The 21,427-nt window shown below is 50.4% G+C and overlaps 1 protein-coding gene across 1 annotated transcript; it reads right to left on the reverse strand.

Moving 5' to 3' along the window:
- Positions 1 to 6,106: 6,106 nt before the first annotated feature.
- On the reverse strand, positions 6,107 to 19,513 carry UBE2V1 (ubiquitin conjugating enzyme E2 V1). The gene is made up of 4 exons (XM_063404152.1): positions 19,389 to 19,513; positions 10,310 to 10,458; positions 8,205 to 8,330; positions 6,107 to 7,917 (listed from the first exon to the last, which is right to left on the reverse strand). The coding sequence occupies exons 1-4, from the start codon at positions 19,408 to 19,410 to the stop codon at positions 7,771 to 7,773; spliced, it is 444 nt and encodes a 147-aa protein (XP_063260222.1). The 5' UTR covers positions 19,411 to 19,513; the 3' UTR covers positions 6,107 to 7,770.
- Positions 19,514 to 21,427: the final 1,914 nt, after the last annotated feature.

Raw genomic sequence — 21,427 nt, forward strand, 5'->3', positions numbered from 1 at the left:
TTTTACTGAATTAATCAGCACGAGGCCTCCCAATGCTGATGGTCCCTTTCTCCCTCTGCCTTGTGCTGCTGCCACATCCCAGGTGGGATCACCCGGCTCTGCTCCGGACGGGCCGTGTGCCAGGAGGGCTGCAGAGGCACTGATAAATAATAATAATAAAAAGATATTTATACCTACCCCCTTGTCTTGCCTTTGCTTAAATCAGGTCGTGTCTGGAAGACAAAAACACGGCCCGGGAGTCAGGGTTTGGAGGACACAAAGGGGAGTGTTGTGTGGGAGGCCTGGCCGCAGTCAGAGCGGCGCGGCCGTCGCTGTCCGCGCTGTTTGCACAGCAGCCACCCCGAAATCGGATTTCACTGCAGCAGCACAGAGTCTTCATCGGGTTTCTCCAGATCTGGGCTCGGGTCTATTTCTCGCTGCAAGGTTATTAAAAACACTTGAACCTGAAACAGACTCATTGTGTCCACACGTTTGCTGTTTATTATTATAAACAAGGGTGTCAGGGCCATTAAAAATAAATCAAAATGAATGAAAAATGAGCAAGGAATACAAGGAAATGGAAGATTGAAAACACCCATCCCATCATCCAGGGCTGACAATTCCTGCTCACAAGAATACCTCTGTGCTACAGAGAGGGGAAAATAACTTCTCGTTTTTCTTTTCAAAAAACTGCATCCTTTCTCAGCTGTGGGTGCCAAGCTGTGGGGAATGGAGAGGAAAAGATCCAACACCCAGCCCTGGGTTTGATGGCTCCTGGACCCTGACTGGATCTGTGCTGGCACACGGGACTGGATCTGTGCTGGCACACATCTCTCCCACCAAGGGATGTGGGTTCTTGGTGGTGACTGAACTGTGGGAGCTGCAGACATGGACAGGGCCCAGCCAGGGGCTGAAGGCTTGGGAAAAGCTTTCACTTCATCACACCACTCCCTTCAGAGCGTCTCAACTACCTGACATTCTTAAAAAGCATTGAAAAGCAATCACAAAAGCTGCACCCTGCTCTTGTTCACACCAGCACTCATCAAGAACAGAGGTTATTGTACACAACACCAAAGCTGTCCTTGTGGAATTACAATTGTTCCCGAAGCCAGACCCTGGGCTGTGTCATGAGAGGACACCAGTCAGGTGCCACCCTGGGCCTTGCTGGTGGGGGGACAGCTGAGGCTCTCAGGCAAGCAATGGCACGAGCCAAGGCACATGTCAGCACGGCTGCTGGCCCCCTGATCCGATAATCTCATTAAAAACATCACTGGGAGATTTCCCACTCAACGCCCCGGGCAGGTCCCACGCCGGGGCTGGGGGAACCAAGGCACTGAAATCTGATGAAAATGATGGAAAGGGTTAGAAGGGTTTTGTTTCATGGCAGTGGGAGACCACAGGGGTCATTTCTTGTCACTCTTGTTTGAACACCAAAGCTCATGGGTGGCATCAGGAATATTTTAGAAGAACCACACATCAAAAACCAACTATTTTTTTAATGCACATAATAATTTAAAACATGGCTCTGCACGGTGGAGTTAATGAAATCCTCCCCTTCTGTAGGTCTGCACAGACCAAAACCAAGCTTAAAACGAGTGGACAGTGACCCTGCACAAGAAGAGACATTGAAAGGGGTTTTGTTGTACTTTTGGTGCGGGGGGTGGGCAAGGGACACAGGAGCCAGGACTGTTTTTTGCTGGGAAGCATGACGACATCCAAGGAAGGAAGGGAACACTCTCAGCCTTCTGGCCTAAATTATCTGCTAACACAAATAATCAAATTCCAGGGACCACACTGCTCTGGCGCCACTAAAGCAAGGGGGAGGCCCGGCCCCAGCACTGAGTGAGCAGGTGGCAGCCCAGGCTGACCCGCCCGGGACACTCCAGTGAGAGATACAAAATTCTGATGCTCTCCAAGGAAGCAGCATCGCTCACAGGATCGTGGGAAGTTTTTAATGGCTCACTCAAGGCAAGGCCTCTAAAATGTTTATATTAATACGTACATGTTGGATAGCCACTCATTTGGCCTCAGCTGGAAACCAGTCCAAGCAGCTGAGAAACATCTGGCCGCTAACCTTGGACAGCTTCTAATCTGGTAGCCCAGGGATTTAAGAGGTCTCTTCGGAGGGACAGAAGTTTGGCAGATCCTGCTGAGATCTCTGTCCTGCTGTGGCTGTTCCTCACTCCCGCTCCAGGCTGACACCTACAGCCCGCACCTGCAGCATCCAGAGCGGCTGCACAGAGCTGCAGCTGGGCACTGCCACCAGGAATGCTCCTGTGGGACTGTGTCCTCCTGGGGACACACAGCAGCTCGCTGCCAGCTCACCAAACCAGGCCCTTCTCCGCCTCTCTGCCCCAGCCCATGTGCACAGGACTGGAGCAGCCCTGCAGCCTCCCCTCGGCTTCTCTTCCCCCGCCTCACTTACAGCAAATCAGTCCCAGAAAGTCTCCAGCACCAGGCAAACAAAAATCCTCTTCCCTACAGATCTGCAGACCACAGTGAAGGCAATTGGGAACACGTGGTTTTAAAGCAGAGCAAGCAGGAGGGGAAACGGCCCCATTGTTTCTGATGAAGATGGCTCAAAATTTGCATCACTTTTCTTTTCAAAACTCCTGCTTCGTTGGTTTTTCCTCCCAAAGAATCTTCAGCTTTGACTATCCTGAAACATCCTTTGGCAAGTGGAAAGGTAAAAAGTAAGACAATATAAAAGATGCTGAGCAATAGAGAGGGGGAAGAGACTTTCAGACCATTTGACATTTACTCTCCCCTCCCATCACCCCTCAAGGTTCTGCAGGGCTTTCTAGACGTGTCAGGGCAAAGCCACCAGCAACCTGCTCAAGAGGCAGAAAAATAGGACAAGACCCACATTTCTGAAAACCTTTTGTAGGCTTTATTTAAAAGGAGATAAGGATGAAAAAAGGTGATTTGAAAAGATGCTTATCAGACATAAAATGATGAACATCCAGCTTATCTCCCTATCCTCAATGTCTCCTGCTCTTTACTTTTTTGTGACAACAAATGTAAGAGACATCAGGGAAAGTGTAAAGGCACAAGCACCAGAGACTTAGCACCAAGAAGGGAGGACAAGGAAGAAGATGCTCAACAAGGGCTAAAAAAGCCTCTTTTCCTAGCAGAGGCTGAGCACGCTGGCTCTGGTCCAACAAAGCACTTAAGCATGTGCCTAAATTAAATTTGCCTTTACTGGGGCTCTTCGCAGGCTTCGGCACATTCTCCAGCAATCTGCTGCAGCAGGACCAGGGAAAACGAGGAGCTATTAAGGGAGCTGAGTCCCAGTCAGCAGCCAGGTTAGCGAGCACTGGGAGAGCACATTAGCCAAGATTAATGCAACATGGCAATTCCACTGACAGGAAATCCCTTAGCCATCAGGAATACCTTCTTAAACATAAAAGAAGAAGTAAAAAAGTTTAGTTATTAAGATTATCAATATCAATTTCTCTTCAGCTTCTTTCAGCTCAAGGCAAGTAGAGCCTGATGCAGGCATATTTGCAGGTACCTGCAGAACTGAAACTCCCCTGTTGCAGAGCATGTCTGTGCCAGCTTGAAAAAACACATTGAACCCACTGTGCTGTGCCTTGGAGTAGCAAACACTGTCCTGTAGGCAAAGCACCAACCTCAGAGGCTGTGGCCAAATCCCACAAACACCAAGGTAACCACCGACAGCTCCCACAGCCCTGCAGTGCCCTGCAAAGCGCTGGCCAAGGAGCAGGAGCACAGCCCGGCTCATCCCCGCGGGTTTGGCTCCACAGCTCAGCACTGTGCTCTGCTCACACCCCCCTGCAGGGCCAGGGGCTCCCGGCTCCGCGATGGAGAGGGCCTGCCCAGGGCCGAGGGGCACTGTGTCCTTGTCCCTCCTGTCCGTGTCCTTGTCCCTCCTGTCCGTGTCCTTGTCCCTCCTGTCTGTGTCCTTGTCCCTCCTGCTCCGTGTCCTTGTCCCTCCTGTCTGTGTCCTTGTCCCTCCTGTCCGTGTCCTTGTCCCTCCTGTCTGTGTCCTTGTCCCTCCTGTCCGTGTCCTTGTCCCTCCTGTCCGTGTCCTTGTCCCACGCTGGGATGAGCCATGGATAACACTGGTGTCTCACAGAGCAGCTGATGGCATGCCCTGGCTTCAAAATTGTTACTATAACAATAGTGGGAGGAACTCAAATTTTAAATATAAAGCACTGCATGGGGTTGTAAGAGAGCAGAAAGGGCACGTTTAAGCACACACTCCCTACTTACACAGAGAGCTTAATTCCAGCACACCAAGAGGCAACCATTAGTCTTTATTAACAATTAAGGTCTCACTGCGGTGCTGGAGTTCCCCCAGCAGGTGACTGCTTGCAGTAGGACAGTCACGATACTCAGGCCTCTCAAATGGAAACGACTCCGGACGGACACGCGAAGCGGCTCCCACACGAGGAGAGCCCGAAGCGAGGCCTTGGGAAGCCTGCGGGCTCCCCCTGCCGTCCCGCGGCCCGGCCAGCCCGGCGCTGCCCCGCCCGCGGCGCTGCTGGCAGCGGGGACAGCGGGGACAGCGGGGACAGCGGGGACAGCGGGGACAGCGGGCACAGCGGGGACAGCGGGCACAGCGGGGACAGCGGGGGCAGCGGGGGCAGCGGGCACAGCGGGCACAGCGGGGACAGCGGGGACAGCGGGGACAGCGGGCACAGCGGGCACAGCGGGCACAGCGGGGACAGCGGGGACAGCGGGCACAGCGGGGACAGCGGGCACAGCGGGGGCAGCGGGGACAGCGGGGGCAGCGGGGGCAGCGACCTTCTGCGGGCACAGGGACCCTCTGGGGGACCCTCTGAGGGCTCTATGCAGGGTGGGTCCAGCTCAGAGCAGCCTCCTCCAAGCGCTGCTCAGCCACCTCCAGCAGCACCTGGTCTAAGCACATTATTTATCTCATGGCCAATGCCCTCGTTTTATTTATTATCCCTTTACAGCCTTCTCTGTGGTTCGGGGCACAGCCTGAGGCTGGCAGGGATCACCTGAGCACTCTGCCAGAGTTTGGATAAGCAGGGCTGTGACACGGCTTTGTTCCACACCTCGTTTCTGAAGCACCACCAGGCCCCAGCCTGGGGGTGAATGGTCCCTTCCCCTGCAGTGACACACGCTGACAGAGCCACCACGCAGCTCCGAGGTGTGCAGAGCTCAGCTCCTGGGGACAACAGTGGCAGTGAACCCTTCTTTCCAAAGCAGCATCCAGCTTTGTGCTGTGAGAGGTGGCTCCTGCCAGCACAGCTCCCAGCCAGGGCGGGACGCTCTCACCTGTACAACTTGCAAAGCAAACCAGATGCTTTCACGGTTTTAAAATCATTACTTGAAGTAGGAAGGTTGCAAACCTCCAAACACGCAACAACCATAACCTCCCAAACAAGGCAAGTGCACTCTGAGAAAGAGACAATCAAGCAGCCCACTGTAATTATGACGTTGTTCCAATGCCGGTTTACCACCTTTGACAGTAAGCTATTTTAAACAAACACACACAGCATTAGTCCCATTGTCTTCACAGACACCTCGGGGCTGCCCCAGAGTGAGCAGCATTCATTCCAGCCCAGAAACCCGCAGCACGTTTCACAAAGCTCCACAGGGTTTCATTACCCTGTTTCATTCCCAGCGCAGGAAGAACCTTGTTCAGCCCATCACTGCAGTGATGCATCAGGACCTTCCAGGAATCCTCGGAACTGGAGACACTTTACACTGGGAAAGGCCAACATTTCACAGCCTTGTTTTTACCCAGGCTGGGAGAAAAGCTCAGCTTGTTGCAGGGCGCGTTGCAGGCAGACACTCTTCCCACTCTGAGGAAAACACTCACAATTTCAGGTTGTGAAGCACTCCTTGACCTTGGCAGTGTAACACTGCACAGGGATTCCGTTTCCTCGGGACTCCAGCACAGCACAGGGACCCAGGAACGCCCTGGCAGCTCCGGGGCCTCACCTGGGGCAGCCTGAGGCTTAAACAAAACTACAGATGCTCCTGGGCACAGCAGCAGCAGCTGGATAGAGACAATTGCCTTTCACCACCAGTTTACATTCTGTCAGCTAAACGTGATCTGTAGGAAGATACTGCCAACAGATCAAGAATTCCATAAGGGATCAGAATTCTAAACATAAATACAATTAAAGCCTTCTAATATTAATGCACACTTTTTATTATATTAAAATCAGGCAATGGTCTGATACAATAAAAAGGCTGCTTATGGAATACTGTTATGTTAAACTTTCAGTACAGAGGATGTTAAATCCTTACAACTAATATTTTCCTCAGAAGTTAATGGAAACATCAATTGTTCATTGACTTGACAGCTGCTGCTTCAAAATGTGTTTATTTTTACTCTTTTCCTTTTTTCCTTATTTTTTCTTTTTTTTTTTTTTTTTTTTTTACACAAACACTGAATTTTTCATAAAACTTAGGACACACTAGGTTGGTTTCCTGTAAGCTTGCATCCACATTGCAGCAGTTAGTGGTCCGGAACAGTAAACCAGAAAAGGCAGTGATTTGCCAGGATGCAAAGCCAATCAAGGTCCTTAATCTGCTGTGCCACCGCTTCCCCAAAATCTTCACTGAAGAGATTTCTAAGACTTACAGAACCCTAATAAAATCTGCCACCGGGATTTGATTTGTCTGTGGTTGTCACATCTTTAGAAGGACAAACGCAAGTGCAACGTTTTGTTAATGAACATTCTTGGGTCAATCCAAAGCACCAGAACAGCGATTTGCGGGTACCTGGAGCGTGTTCAGAATCCCTGCGTGCACTGTCTCCCCCACCGAGGTTTGGCAGCAGCAGGTTTGGGCAATCCTGGTAAATTACTGCTCTTTTCCCCACGTCAAAGCCTATCTAAGAGCACGGCCGTGGCCAGCTTGGCGGTGTGGCAGCAGTGCTGGAGGGAAGGGAAAACCCACGCTTGCCAGCAGAACAGATACTCTTGTTTCCCAGGCTGGTGAAGACTAAATTTGTTGCAAAACCAAAATGATAAGCAGGAGGGAACAGGTCAAGTGATTGCCCCGATGCTCACCCCTGGGCCAGGGGTGAGAAGAGTCACCAAGAGGGGCAAAAAGAAAGCAGCACCCCCACTAAAAAGAGGGGAAGAGGGAAGAGATTAAAAGAACCCTGAATCCCTCACCAAAGAAAGCTCACGTCACTGGTGAGGGGACCAGGAAGAGAAATACAATCTATGCCTTGGCCAAAGGAAAGAAGGAAAGCTGGCCCCAGATTATCAGGGCATTTAAAAAAATAATAAAAACCCAAAAACGACCACAGTCACATTCAGCCTTTACTAGAGCGAGCACAAAGGGAGGGATGACTGAGGTTAGCACACATCCCCAGTAGTAGTCCATACAGCCCAGTGTAGTACTGGAAGCAAAAACCTTTGTGTCTACTCTAATAAATAGCCCTGAGCTTCGACTCTATTGCAAAAGACAGAGAAAGAAAAAAATAACCCAGGCCAGACACACAGCAAGGTGATTGTGGGATGGATCCTTTCACAGTTAAGTTGGATGTGCCACACTGGTCTTGACAGTAATAAATTTAAATAGACTTTTCCTGATACCAGAAGTTCAGCTATGTGGACAGTGGTTACACGACAGGATTATTTGTTATAGCACAACTTATATTTCAAATGAAAAAAAAAATTAGTATCATTTACAGTATCTCAAGAAAAACTTCCTTTGAATGGGAACTTCCTTTCCAGTATTTTGAGGTCTACAAGATGCATCTAGAAAATTTACTACTGTGGAAAATGAAGACAGCTTAAATTGAATAGGGGGGGGCATGTTTTTTTTTTTTTTTAATTAATTGCTGTAACATTGTCCTTCAGGTGGCTGAGGAAGTTTCATATTTTCTTTAGACATCATTAGACGCCGCAGCTCTTGCAGAACAACTTTGATACTATAAGAATTCTGCCATTTTGCTAGGACTGATATGGCTCTGGGGTCCACCTAAAACAGACAAAAAGACCATTCCTGTCAGAACTGGTGCACTGGATACACTTAACTCTCCCCCACCCCCAGCTGAAGATCCCACATGAAATCTGAGTGGGAGAAATTAAAAACATTTTCCTAAATGCATAATAAATCTCTACTTGTCCACTTCCCTTCTACCCCCTTTCCTTCTCCAACAAACAGCACCACAAGCAATGAGTAGCTAAGCAAGCTACAAGTATAAACAAAGCATTGAAGCTGCACAAAAAATACAACATTAAAATGAATAAAAGCAAGAAACTTACCACTCCATTAGAACTATTTACTCCATTCATATTAATTTTTGTTACAAATCTTACAAATGGAGGTGCTTCTGGATACTTAGGCCCACATTCTATTTTAAGGCTGTATATTCTGTTTTCATAAATTGTCTGAGGGGAAGAGAAAGGGGGAAACAATTATATCAGGCAGTTCACTAAGCACGTGGTTAAAGCAGTGGCTACTTTAGGAACATGGGAACTACCAAAAGTGAGGGCAGCCATGTAGGTACGATGCTGGCTACCTGTTTTTAGTTAATGTTACAATATTCAGAGTATCAAATGTTTCTCCAGGGTCATAAGGGACCAGCCCTGAGCTCCTGCAGGCCCTGGGGTCTCTGGAGCACACGGGGCAGGCAGGGGGAGCCCTGGCTGTGCACAGCCAGCACAGACCTGGTGCAGAGCAGGCTGCAGCTCTGCCAGTGCCCTGGCTTTGAACAGCCTGTGTCAACAAGGGACTCCCTGGCTGGGGGAACAACTCCCCTGCAGGACAGCTCGGGGCAGCAGCACACAGGGAACTCCAGCTCTGCACAGCTGCTCGTTTTTCCCACTGGAATCCTGCGTCCCCTCACCTGTACAGGCGTGACTGCTTCCACCCAGAGGGAAACAGGGCCCAGCTTCTGTCCCCAGCCAGGATTTCCACATCCACAGAAGAACCAAAATGGCAATAACCGACATGAGCAGTGTTAAAAGGAGGACAGCAAACAAGAATGGCTGCAAGCCCCCAGGATCTCTCTCAATACAGCCTGCTGCCTTCAAGCAAGAAGCTCAAAAGAAGTCATGACACTTCTGGCATGAAGATCTATATTCCTAAGTGTGTCAGAAAAGCAGGAGAGGCAGAGCTGACTCCTCTGCTGTGATGGTCCTGTAGCCTTGGTTTGCAGCACGACAGGAACTGCAAACTTCCATCACTGCTGACAAGGCTGCACGCTCCTGTCTGCACATTTCAATTCCTATTTAATTTTCTAAATTAGATTTCAAGGTTGTTTAAATTTTCCATAAAGCCCATGCACACAGTGAGCTTTTTTCACAGGCTCATTAGCACTCTCCTAATGTTCTAAAATCAAATGCTGTTCTAGAAAACAATTTGGGTACATCATAAACAAATGAAATGCTCGTGACTGGGGAGAGATTAGCAAAGGCAGACAACAAGTAAACAACATTTCTGGGTGAGACAGAAAACACTGCATGTATAATGCCTTCATAATACGTGTTCTTGTACAACCTCACTGTATGTCAAAAAAGGCAAGTGACAGAATGGGAACAGAGAGCAGGAACGTGATTAAAGGTCTGTAAAGATTTTCATGTCATGACCCCTGGAATTACTGAGAGATGAATCTGAGGCCAGGTGTAGAAGACATTTGCTACTGCAGGAAGGAGAACTGGGTACCTGCACTCCATCCAAGGATATAAAGGAAACAGAACAGTGAAAATGGAGACAGCAGACAAATTCTGGTTTTAGAACACATGCACACATTAACACACAGTGAAGCCCCCACGTTCACTGCTAGAGTGTAAACCCACAGTTCAGTAGGGCTGGGGGAAAGAGAGCACAACAATACTCCCACAAAGAGCACCTGCATTGTAAGATGCTGCTTTGGGAGAGGACGTTCAGAGAAGTGACTAAATCACTAAAATCACTAAAATTTGAGTTTCCTCAGTCAGCTGGAATTTACAAGAGCTCCTCAGTAGTGCTGCCATAAACAGCACCCCATAAACTGAACAGGAACAGCAGAAAAAGCAGCACACAGCAACCCCTGGCACCTGCAGCAGCTCCCCTTGGGACCTCCCCAGCTGGGGGATTTTAAACCATGCTGGATTCAAGGATACAGAACGTTACAATTCTGAGATCTCAAAAGTTACCTCCTATTGAATCTGCAAATATAAAGCAGACAAGTAACACCAAAGTGTTTCAAATTATAAGCAAAAAGCCATATAGATACATGGAACCCATTATAATAAAGAACTTCAACATGAATCACTTCCCAAAGTGTTTTTTCACTCATTTGCCTTTATTTTCTACTTCAGTGGTTAGGTTAGGAGAAGGGAGGGAAAAATAACAGTACTATTTTAGTATTTAAGTGGATACTTACTCTTGGAGGCCCAATAATCATTCCTGTCCATCTTGTAAGTGTCATATCTTCATCATCTTCAAGGCCCCAGCTAACTGTTCCATCCCCTACTCCCTTCTGACCTTCTTCAAGTTCTTCCAAAAGACGAAAATTACGAGGAACTTTTACTCCTGAAACAATCAGAAATATATTTTCAGTTGAAAAATCTAGTAAAGAAAAAAAGCTAGGGTAATTTCCCTGATACTTCTGATCACTCTACAAATGGCATTTTGGGCAAAACCATGAAAATACCACTTTTTGAATGACAATATTTGAACATTACAAAAAAGCTATTCCCATGTTTAGCTTGGATTTTACAAGCAAAATCAGGGTATCCCCACATAAACATAGAAGGCTCACAGGCCACATGTTACAGCAGGCAGTAAAATGAAAGGAAATCTGTTCCCTCAAAGATACACCCGGTATTATGGAGCTCTAATTAGCACTTGTCTATATGATTTATAGTATAAAAATTTAGAAGTTTCTACAAAATGACACCATGAGAGGCTTGGCAGCAGTCGACTCACTCAGAGCTTTAAAAATACCTTTCAAAGCAAATAAAACTCTTTCATAACATTAGTAGGTTAATCTGAAGTTAATTGAAGTGGGCTTTGTCAGCAGCAATAGCATCCTTTGTACTTGTGACCTCCATCACCAAGGAATTTTAGCACTTTGTAATTGCTGGCACATTTCTCCTCAAAACAGACAGCAAAACCAGGGAGATTTCCTTCTCCCCATGACATTAATGGAAAACAATGGCACAGAGAGCTAAGGTGACACAGCCAAGGTCACACACCAAGCCCGTGGTGAAGGAGGGTCCTGGTTCCACTGCCCTCCAAGGTGTCTGCACTCGAGGCATCACAGAGCAGAACCGCATCGAGCCCGCTGAGCTCCCTGGGGTCTGGGGCCAGGGTCTGGTGGTGGGGCTCCAGGGCTGGTTCCTGTCAGAAGCTGCTGGAAGCTCCCCCTTTGTGTCTCAGGGCCAGTCCTGGGCAGCTCTAGGACAGACCCACTGCTGGCCACGGCCCAGCCCAGCAGCACTGCTGGATCAGGTGTTTGGGAGGGACAAAGTTACTGCACAGGAGCAGCTGGAGGGAGGAGTGAGAACGTGCCAGAGGAGCAGCTGTGCAGACACCAGGGGCAGCCATGGACGGGCAGAGATGCCCCTGCAGCCCGTGGAGGCCCCTGGGGAAGCAGAGATCCACCTGCAGCCCACTCCTTGGCCATGGACAAAATACAGAGGATCTGGTAGTTTTCAACTCTCCTTTAAATATATTAATGGCATAAGGAAACTAAATGGCAGAGATGATTTTGCTGCGCAATCAGAGGTGTCCAAGTTTCATTCACTACAAAGCATGCATCAAAGAAACCAAACCAGCAAATGACTAAAGACAGTAGTTTGCTGACAGTTGGGTGCACATCTAACGTGACCATGTCCAAGAACACCCTGGGCAGCAGGACCCAGAGACAGCTGCAGCAGCAGCACAGGAGCTCAGATCCAGCAGGGTGCCAGCAGACACCCGACCTGCACTGGCAGCACCAAACCTCCCACACGGGGGCTGCTGAGCTCCCAGCCACACCGTGCTGCTCCAGGGCTGCTGAGCAACACAAATCTCTGGCTGTGAAAGGAAATGAGTCAGCTGGGGCTGCTAAAGCCATGGCCATGAGACTGCCTGAGCCCCAGACCCCGGGTGGCAACAGGATCTCCTGAGCACCACTGTCATCCCCTGCATGACAAACTCCAGCATTTCCACTCCCACACAATCTTTAAATGATGAGGTGTGTATCCTGTGTGCCTCAGACACGTGAGGGTTCAAGGCTGCGAGTCACCTGAGCCATGACAGAGGAGCCACCCCGTGTTTAATTCCATTCCCAAGCTCTCCATGCTGTAGGCTGGGAAGGCAGAGCAGTTCCAACACCTGGGATAAAAGAGCTGGGGGACAGGAGACACGGAGCACGAGCTGAAGGACAAGGGGCAACCTCTGCTTGCACACACCCTGCCTATTTCTCTATTTGCTGCAGTGGATGCACGGGAGAGCTGCTGATGGGGAGTGACTCACAGCTAAGCCGCTGCCTGCTGGTGCCCTGGGGAAAAAAGGGCCAGAGGAGAAGGGCAAACAGAAGGTTCTTCTGAAGGGGGCCCAGAAGCTCCTCCCCAGGCCAGGGGGTGCCACAGAGGACACCCTGTGGCTGTCAGCACAACCCCAGCCCGAGCAGCCACCAGCCAGAGCCAGTGGCAGACCCACCTGGAATGAGTCACATGAATGCCAAAAAATGCTCTCACTTCCACACCACATCACAGCGCTTAACAAGCATCACCTCTGTCTGTGCCTGCTCCTTAACAACATCACTTCACAGCTATCAGTGGTGCAAAGATAATGTACTGGTATCTACTTAGACCAAACTGAATTACCCAGGAAGAATCAGCTTTATGGCAGACACAGGCCCCACACCACAGAAGAAAACCAAAAATACTGCCCGTCCACCCTTCTTCTGAGCATCAGCTCTGAGTGATCCCTCTGAGCATCACACCCTGTGCACTGAGCCAAGCAGGAATCTTTAAGTGAGCGTGTAATTAAAAATGACATCACCACGTACATATCCAGCAGGCCCAACCAAGACTGAAAGGCAGCCTTAGTTCTGACATTTGCTACCCAGAGCCGGGCTTGGCTTTACAACCTTACGGGAAGAGAAGGCAACTTAATTGCTGGGCTCTCCCCAGACACAGCTGCTCTGATTCAGCATGAATCCAGCATGAATCAGAGCCATAAAAGAGTCACACAGGATTTCAGAGTTCTTTGGCAAGCGTGAGGTCTCCAGAGAGGTGGGGAGTCATGCTGTGCACTGACTCCTGCCACACGGAAATCCTTACCAGGAATGAGTGCTCATTCCACAGGAACTGCTCCCTGCGAGCACTGCAGGAACATCATGGCAGGGGGGTGCCCAAAGGGAAGGACACACATTTGAGTTTATGCACTTCACAGAAAATAAAGTGCTCATGGGAGACAACTGGTGATTCTACAAGAGATGACCCTGTCCAACAGCATTGCTGCTTTCTAAACGTGTTTTACCCCTATTCTAAAGCTCAGGGTGTAACATGAAGGGCATCACCACAGAGGTGGCAATTCAGCTCCTTCCCTGACACATTCTCAGGAAATTCATTCAATAGAAACAGAATCACACATATTAATCTAAAAGATTATGCTGATATAAATAAACTTCCCTTAAGCAAGGCAGAATAAAGACCAGATTTGTCCTTCTGGTCAGTCTGTAAAGATGCACAAGGCCATTAACCCCATCTCCTCATTTTCAAGGGCCTGGAGCACTCATGGTCTGCTACCACATCCTGCTGGGACCTGAGCCTCAGAAGCCACACGAACTTTATCACTTGTGATCATACACAAACACATCACCATCGTGTTTGCTGTCCACCAAGATTCCTAGAACGTGGCCAGCTCTGTCCTAGGCATACACAGCATTTGCCAAATCACGTCCATGCTGCAGCACGGCAGCTGCAGGGTCAGGAGATGTCCTGATGACAGTGCCACGAGTCCCTGGTGTTTCCTGCTCCCACCCCCCAATAAATACCTTGCATAACCCTCTCAGTGTAGCAATGGAGACTTCCATGGCAGTAACCAAACCAACCTGTTTTTTTAAGAGCCCTTCATTTAGCACAAGAAAGCCTAAATAAAGTGAGAGGCAATTAAAAAGTAATCAGCTTGTCTAAAGTACTTTCAGTTATGCATTTTAACTTAGCCTTCACCATGGTTCAAGATGACTCTCGAATGGCAGCTTTGTTTGAAACATAAATATAGTCATATCTCAGCAACTGCTTCACTTGCAGCTGGCCTAACCTCACAGAAATACTCCCAGAAATGAAACTGAAAACATATTTCAGAGCAAAAGGAGATATTCACTAATAATCACAATGGCAAACTGGTGAAAGCTAAATTGTAACTGTACTGACTCGGCGAGATCTCCAGTGACAGATTTGAACAATCCTTCTCAAAGTACACCTTTCAGCAACGTGCACTTGTGAAACCTCTACCCCACACGAGTTCACAAGCTACAAAATGTTAAGGAATAATTTCATGGCAACCAGAGAGGAGAACTGAACCACAGACTGTACTTGATGGGGCTCAGAGTTGCAGTTAAAAAGCTGGCTGACTTTGTGACATCCTCTTCATCCTCCAACCAAATCAGGACCTTCTCTTTTACTCGACAGAATTTCCTTGGCACCTCAGAACCCAGCTGTTTGTAAACCAATGAGTTGCACGGCAGAGCCAGCACACTGAAATGGGGACAAAAGGAGTCTGACCTGGTCAGAATCTCACCAAAGGAGGGACAGAATGATCCTGAAAGACAGTTAAATGTCAGCTTGGACGTTTAAAGATCTTAAAGCACTCTCAGATTTACCTTTTAATGCAGCACTACTAAAGATACAGATATAAGACTGAATGTTTCTTGCAGCAACTTTAAGAGTGATCTTATCAGGCTGAGATTTTTCCCATCTCCATTCTCCTCAGTCAGGAGCCGAAGCAATTTCACATCCAGACACTTTGTGAAGCTGAGAGCAGCACTGTGAAACCAGGGAAGCCATGTGCCCTTGGGGTAGATTCTCTCCTCCAACCCTTCTGATCCGTGGCAGCAGAACAAAAAATACACCTCTCAACAACACATTTCTCTCTCCTTTCTGAAGTGAGATTGAATCACAAGCATTTCTCTTCTCTAAAGCACAGGCACAGGGCACAGCACACCTCAGCAAAGTACCCAGAAAATGGGCTCTGAGGAGAGGAACTGTCTTTTACTGAAGGTTTTTCCACATCTTCACTGGTAACAAGCAGCTTATCACACTGGCCTTTCTGGACATTTAAACTCTGCTTTCTGTACTAGTTTCTGATTTACAGTAACTCAAGTGAGCTGAAATCCAACAGCTTTAAACACCTCTGTTGCTCAATACTTTAAAGTGCTTTCTGTTGCTCAGTTCTGTGTATTTGATATTCAGCCTTAATTACATCCTTTCCAGTCAGTGTTTCATGTCTTTGCATTGACTGCAGATAATTAATTGGACAGCTTATCCCTGCAGCACTGGGACTGTAAAAAATACACAAGTCATTCCTTGCCACAACGGTATATAAAGTTTCTGAATCGATGGACTACTTATACCAAATAAAGGCTTTCAGCAATTGTCACAAAAGCTTTCAGGAGACAGGAACTTTGGATTCCTCACATTGTCTTTACAGTCACAATTTCCACTCTGATGATGCAGACAGGTACTGACATATTCTGCAGACACAAAAATAATTTCCTGTGCACCTCAACAATCAGAAGTGTTTTCTGTGCAAGCTTCAGCACTGGTTCTACCTTCCAATGCTTCAGGCAGATTCCTTGGAAAAAGGTCACTAAAACATCAGTCTGAGGCCCCCAGGGGCAGGCACAGCCCCAGCTCACACCCAGGGGATGGGGCACAAGCCAGCAGGAACTGCAGCTCCACTTGCAGGAGTTAACAGCACCCTCACAACCTGAAAATTCCTCACCAACTCTATCAGTGTTACACCTGCCAGGATCCTTACCTGTAATTAATCCTTTAATACACTAATTAGTACTGTTCTCAGCCAGAAAGCTGCTTTTCAAACATATTATATAATTTGTCTTGTTGAAGAAGAAAATACTCAATCCAGTATCATCTTGTGGGAGTGTTGAACTATTTACCTTTCTATTCAATCTACTGCATCCTTCCATTACAGTACACAAAGCACTGCAATCAACTCCTCTGGCACTATTTCACGTGCACTTACAGCCCATCTTATTTAAGAATGCAGAATTTATCTCGCATTCTCTCTGCAATTACTTTTCCCCTACCCTTGAGCCTTTTACTTACAGTCCCAGAGAGCCCTTGGTGCTGGCACTGCTCCTTTGAGATAAGGATGACTGCTGTCACTCCAAGAAGCAGTCCTGGGGCTCTTGCCTTGTACAACACTCACCCTGCACCTCTCCTGTGCTTTTCACAAGCATCTCCTGGGGTTTACAGGGATGTTACAGGGCCCCCAAACAGTTAGAAACAGACACTTCTAACACACTGTACTAGCCCCAGTGTGTGCTCTCCTATGTTAGGAGCGTTAAGCCACATGTACCAGCACTGTCACACCCAACGACTGCAGTTCTTCACCTTCTTGTGCAGTTCTTCACCTTCCTCAGACTTGGAAAAACTTAATCTGGGCAAACCATTTTACTACTCAGCACTTCCAGGCTGTTGGCAAACAAACACCTTGCCTCACAGCCCTGCAACAGACCCACTAAACGGAACCGTGAAAGAAAAGTGGGTTAAGTGAGGTCATTAAACCTTTCCCAGGGTTAAAGTCAGAGAAACACAATCCCCCGGGCCAGCACGGCTAGGTTTTGACTCATTGTAAAACCTGAATCTGCAGGACAGCAACAAAGTGCAAGGTCTGTAGTGTAACTGCACCCAGCAAGTGCAGGAGCCTCTGAGGAAGCCTTGGATTCCTGCTGGATCAGCTCTGGTAGCTGAGCATTCCTGCAGGACACCTCAGTCTGAGGGATGCACACACACAGAGTGGAGTCTCCGAGGAACAGTCTTATTAAAATCATTGAAGTCAACCCTTTCTTTTTATTCATATGGTAATGGGGTGTGTGGGAAACCCTCATCATCAGCAACACAGGATTCCCCTCTCCCAGTGGTACAGATGGACCTCACAACCTAACATTCCTTCCAGGTCAATTGTTGGGTTTTGCCCCTTGTTAATAATTTCTACCTGTTTAATAGATACAAATATCTAATCTGTCTACCTCTCTAATTGCCAGGACCAGGCCTATTACTTTTTTAGGTTACAGGGACATTTGTTACCACTTCTTCCTCTGGGTCAGTAGCTGCTTTTGAAGACAGACGAGCATTTTCCATCTTCAGTATGTGTTTAGGCTCCACTGCCAAACCACTGTGAGCTCAAGGTATCACACTTATTCCAATGTTTTACAGACAAACAGGAACACTTTAGGATTCCACAAAACAAGTTTCAGCAAACTGTGATTCGCAGAGGAGTGAAGGCAGCCCTGAGGCACGTTCCCCAGCCCCAGGGAGGAGTCAGCAGTGCAGGTGCCACCTGCAGCCCCCTGCCCGTGCCAGGCCGTGCCCGCACAGCCTGCGCTGCCCTGCCCTGCTGGCACCGGGCTGCCCCTGCCACAGGGAAATCTCCCTCCTCTCCCAGCACCACAGAACGCTGCGAGGGCAGCCCAGGAGCTACAGCTGAAGCTCCCAGCCTGAACTTCGGGCTGACTGCAGACACTTAGTGCTCCTGCAGCACGAGTCTGTAAGTCACCCCCGGGGCAGCTGCAGGGCCCACACTGCACACAGGGCACCCAGGGCCCTGCTCCCAGCGCTGGGGACACCAGAGAGCTGTCACAACCCCGGGGACAACGGGAACAGCGCAGCAGACACAAACCCTGGGGACACCGGGAACAGGGCAGGAGACACAAACCCTGGGGACACCGGGAACAGGGCAGCAGACACAAACCCTGGGGACAACGGGAACAGCGCAGCAGACACAAACCCTGGGGACACCGGGAACAGGGCAGCAGACACAAACCCTGGGGACACCGGGAACAGGGCAGCAGACACAAACCCTGGGGACACCGGGAACAGGGCAGCAGACACAAACCCTGGGGACAACGGCTGCCAGGTAACAACAGCCTGTCCCCAAGGCCGCGCTGGGGCTGTCACTGCAGCCCAGCCCTTCCCACCCGGGCCCTCTGTGAGCACCTAACAATTCACTCACTGAATGAAGAGCTGCACTGCTTGCAAAGGAAAGGATCTGCCTTGTTCTTCCAGCCAAAGACAAACTGCAAAGTCAGCAGCTGGAAAGGATCACTGGGACGCAGAGCAGGCAGGAGAACGTGACCCAACGGGGAAGAAGGGTCCCCTCTCCCAAGCTACAGCTTTTGTGTCTTTAGTCAACACCTCGACACGGTCACACACACACCTGTGACACGGCTCTCAGGACGGCAACCACTGCACTTTACAAGTGTTTTTATTAACTTGATTTGTATGAATTACGTGCACTGTGATGGTTATCCCTAAAATCTGAGTGGTCATTGATAGAGAGTTGTTTGTAAAAAAAAGAACTCCAAAATACTTCTATTATATGCCCACCAGTCATATTCTGGGGAGCACGAGTCCAACTTGAGAGGGTGCAATTTGAAAATAAGCACTACAGAGGCACATGTGAGACCCTCCATGGACTTTGGAAAATGAAACTGCCTCAACAGAAGTGACTCTGATTTACTCGATCTGGTGAAGTTCATTAGAGGATGTTAACAGGAAAAAAACCTCACTCCAAATCTAGTTGCAGCATTTTTGTTTAATGTGTAGCGATAACTGCAAGGGGAGAGTGTGTGTAACTACTTAAAGCTGGTGTGGAGCAGGTTTGAAGGAAATAAAAATTTCCCTGCCTTCCTGGAGCACACCCGTCCTGACACGGGAGCTGCACACGTCCCACGGAACAGAGAGCGGCTGTTGGCCAAAAGGCGAATAAAGCGGCTCATTTCACTCACGGAGCTCCCGCCACAGCCTGGGGACTACCGGGACGAGAGCACCGGGCTCAGCCCTGGCCACACGGACCCGGCCCGGAGAGGAGCACGGCAGGAGAAGAGCCCGAGCGGCGGCGCGGCCCCGGGAGCCCCGGCCCCGCCACGGGCCCGGCCCAGCGCGGTGCCGGCGCCCCGGGACACGCGTCCCGCAGCGCCCGAGCGGCCCCGCTGGCCCCCGGACCCGCACCGGGGCCGCTCCCTCCGCCAGGCCTCGGCAGCCCCCGGGGAGGCGCGGTCGGGCCCGCCGGGACCCGCGGACGGGAGCGGGGACGGCTCCGGCTCCACCCCCGCCCCAACGGGCCCCGCTCGGGCCGCGCCGCCGCGCCGTCCCCCCGGCCGCGGCCACCCCTCCGTCAGGGCGCCTCCCGCCCCGCCGTCCCCGGCCGCGGCCCCGCGGGCGCCCCGGGGCTCGGCGGCCCCGGCGCGGCCCCGCCGCCCGGCCCGGCCCGGCCCCGCTCACCCGCGCCCGTGGTCGCCGCCATCTTGCGCCGCCGCCGCCGGGCCCGCCCCCGCCTGACGTCACCGCAACGCGGGAACTGCGGGCACGGCCCGGCGCGGGCGGGCGCGCTAAGGGGAGCTCGCGGCGGGGCGGGGCCACGCGGGGAGCTCTGTGGTGCACGCGCAGCGCTCCGCAGCTCGGCGGCGCGGGCGGGCGTTATCGCCGCTCGGTGCGGCCCCGGACACCGGCCCCGGGGCTCCGGGACACCGGCGCCGTGTCGGGCGCGTAACACCCCTTACACTCCGGCCCAGCTTCCCTCAGCCAGCTCCGCTTCGTGCAGAGTGCGAAAAAAAGTTAAAAGAAATAGGAAAGAAACTAGATCTGCTTCACTTCACTTTGCAACACAAAATCTGAGCCCCAGAACGTCCTACGGAAATACCCAGGAACATTTAGGGAACAAAACCTTCAGGAGACCCACCGCACCTTAAGCCCCGCTCTGCAGTGAGCCCTCCCAGACCCAGCTTTGAGCAGCGACGGGAGCCAATGGTCCTTGGAGGCCGCTTTAGAGCAGCAGTGCTGCGCTGACTGTTGGCTTTTATTTCACCCGGTAATGTTCCACTTCAGCCAGGCTGAGCACGGCAGCAGGAAAAGGCAGCAGGAAGGAAAGAGGACAAGGCAGGGGCAGAAGGCAGGGGCAGAAGGCAGGGGCAGAAGGCAGGGGCAGAAGGCAGGGGCAGAAGGCAGGGGCAGAAGGCAGCTAGATGGCACAAGAGCCCAGCTGAGGCGCTTCTCCAGCAGCCGGGGTGAGGCTGGGTGACCCCTCTCACACCCTTCCAACCAGCGTTCCCCTCCACCTTTTGGGCTGCTGAGTCAAGTCCCAGGAGGATCACAGAGACAGGCACCACACCTGAGCCAAAGCCTCCGAGTGGGATTTTGAGGCACTTCGCAGCAATTTTCCTCACTTTACCACAGTGCAACACTTCCCAGACAGCTCCGTCTGGAGGGCTTCTGCAGTGCCACAGCTGCACCTAAGGGATCACCCCTGCCCCTGGGATGTACATAAGGGATCACCCCTGCCCCTGGGATGCACAAAAGGGATCACAGCTGCTCCTGGGATGTACATAAGGGATCCCCCCTGTTCCTGGGATGCACAAAAGGGATCACAGCTGCTCCTGGGATGCACGTAAGGGATCACAGCTGCTCCTGGGATGTACATAAGGGATCCCCCCTGCTCCTGGGATGTACATAAGGGATCCCCCCTGCTCCTGGGATGTACATAAGGGATCACCCCTGCTCCTGGGATGCACGTAAGGGACCACAGCTGCTCCTCCAAGGCCTCCTGACCACAAGATCCACTCATGGAGGGCAACTGCAGCCCTGGCAGAAGCTGGAGGCCTGAGAGTCCTTCTGAGGGTCCAGACAGCAGGAGCCTGACCAGAGTTCTCCGTGGAGGTGAGACTGAAACCAGAGAGCTTTTAAAAGCATTGAACTGAAATGCAGGCCATCCATCCCTGAGGAGTTTAACAGGAGTGCCTTATTCTGCTTCAGCTCTAATCTGCTCCAAATCAACTTAAGACAAATTTTCTTAAGCCAGATTTACAGCTGTTAAGAAGGATCCACGCAGCCTTTTGCTCCAGAACTGCCATACAGATTTTGTGGGAGCATCCACGCCCGAGAGCGGGTGGAACAGGGACCTTGGGAGCCGCAGGACATCGCGTGTGGGGAGTCACAGGGCCAGGGCTGCCCCAGGAGCCCGGCACAGCATCCGCATGGAAAATGCAGCTGGAGATTAGCTCTGTCCCAGTTTCTCATAATTAAGCAAGATTAACAGATAGATTGTCCCAGCAGCCACCAGTATGAGTAGCTCAGATTTGTTTCCAGTAAGGCAACAGTGGCCAAGAGAGGTTTGGGCAGCAGCAATGCCTTAAACAGCACTTTGGAAGTACAAATTGTGGTGATTTCTGTGTCCCAAATCCGTTTGTTCCATCCACTGCACCACTGCTGCTCACTTGGCATTTAAACCTGCAGTGAAAAGAGCTCTCAAGAGGACCCAGTGCTTC

The sequence above is a fragment of the Prinia subflava genome, chromosome 8 (assembly GCF_021018805.1).
Source record: "Prinia subflava isolate CZ2003 ecotype Zambia chromosome 8, Cam_Psub_1.2, whole genome shotgun sequence".
NCBI classification, from domain to species: domain Eukaryota; kingdom Metazoa; phylum Chordata; class Aves; order Passeriformes; family Cisticolidae; genus Prinia; species Prinia subflava.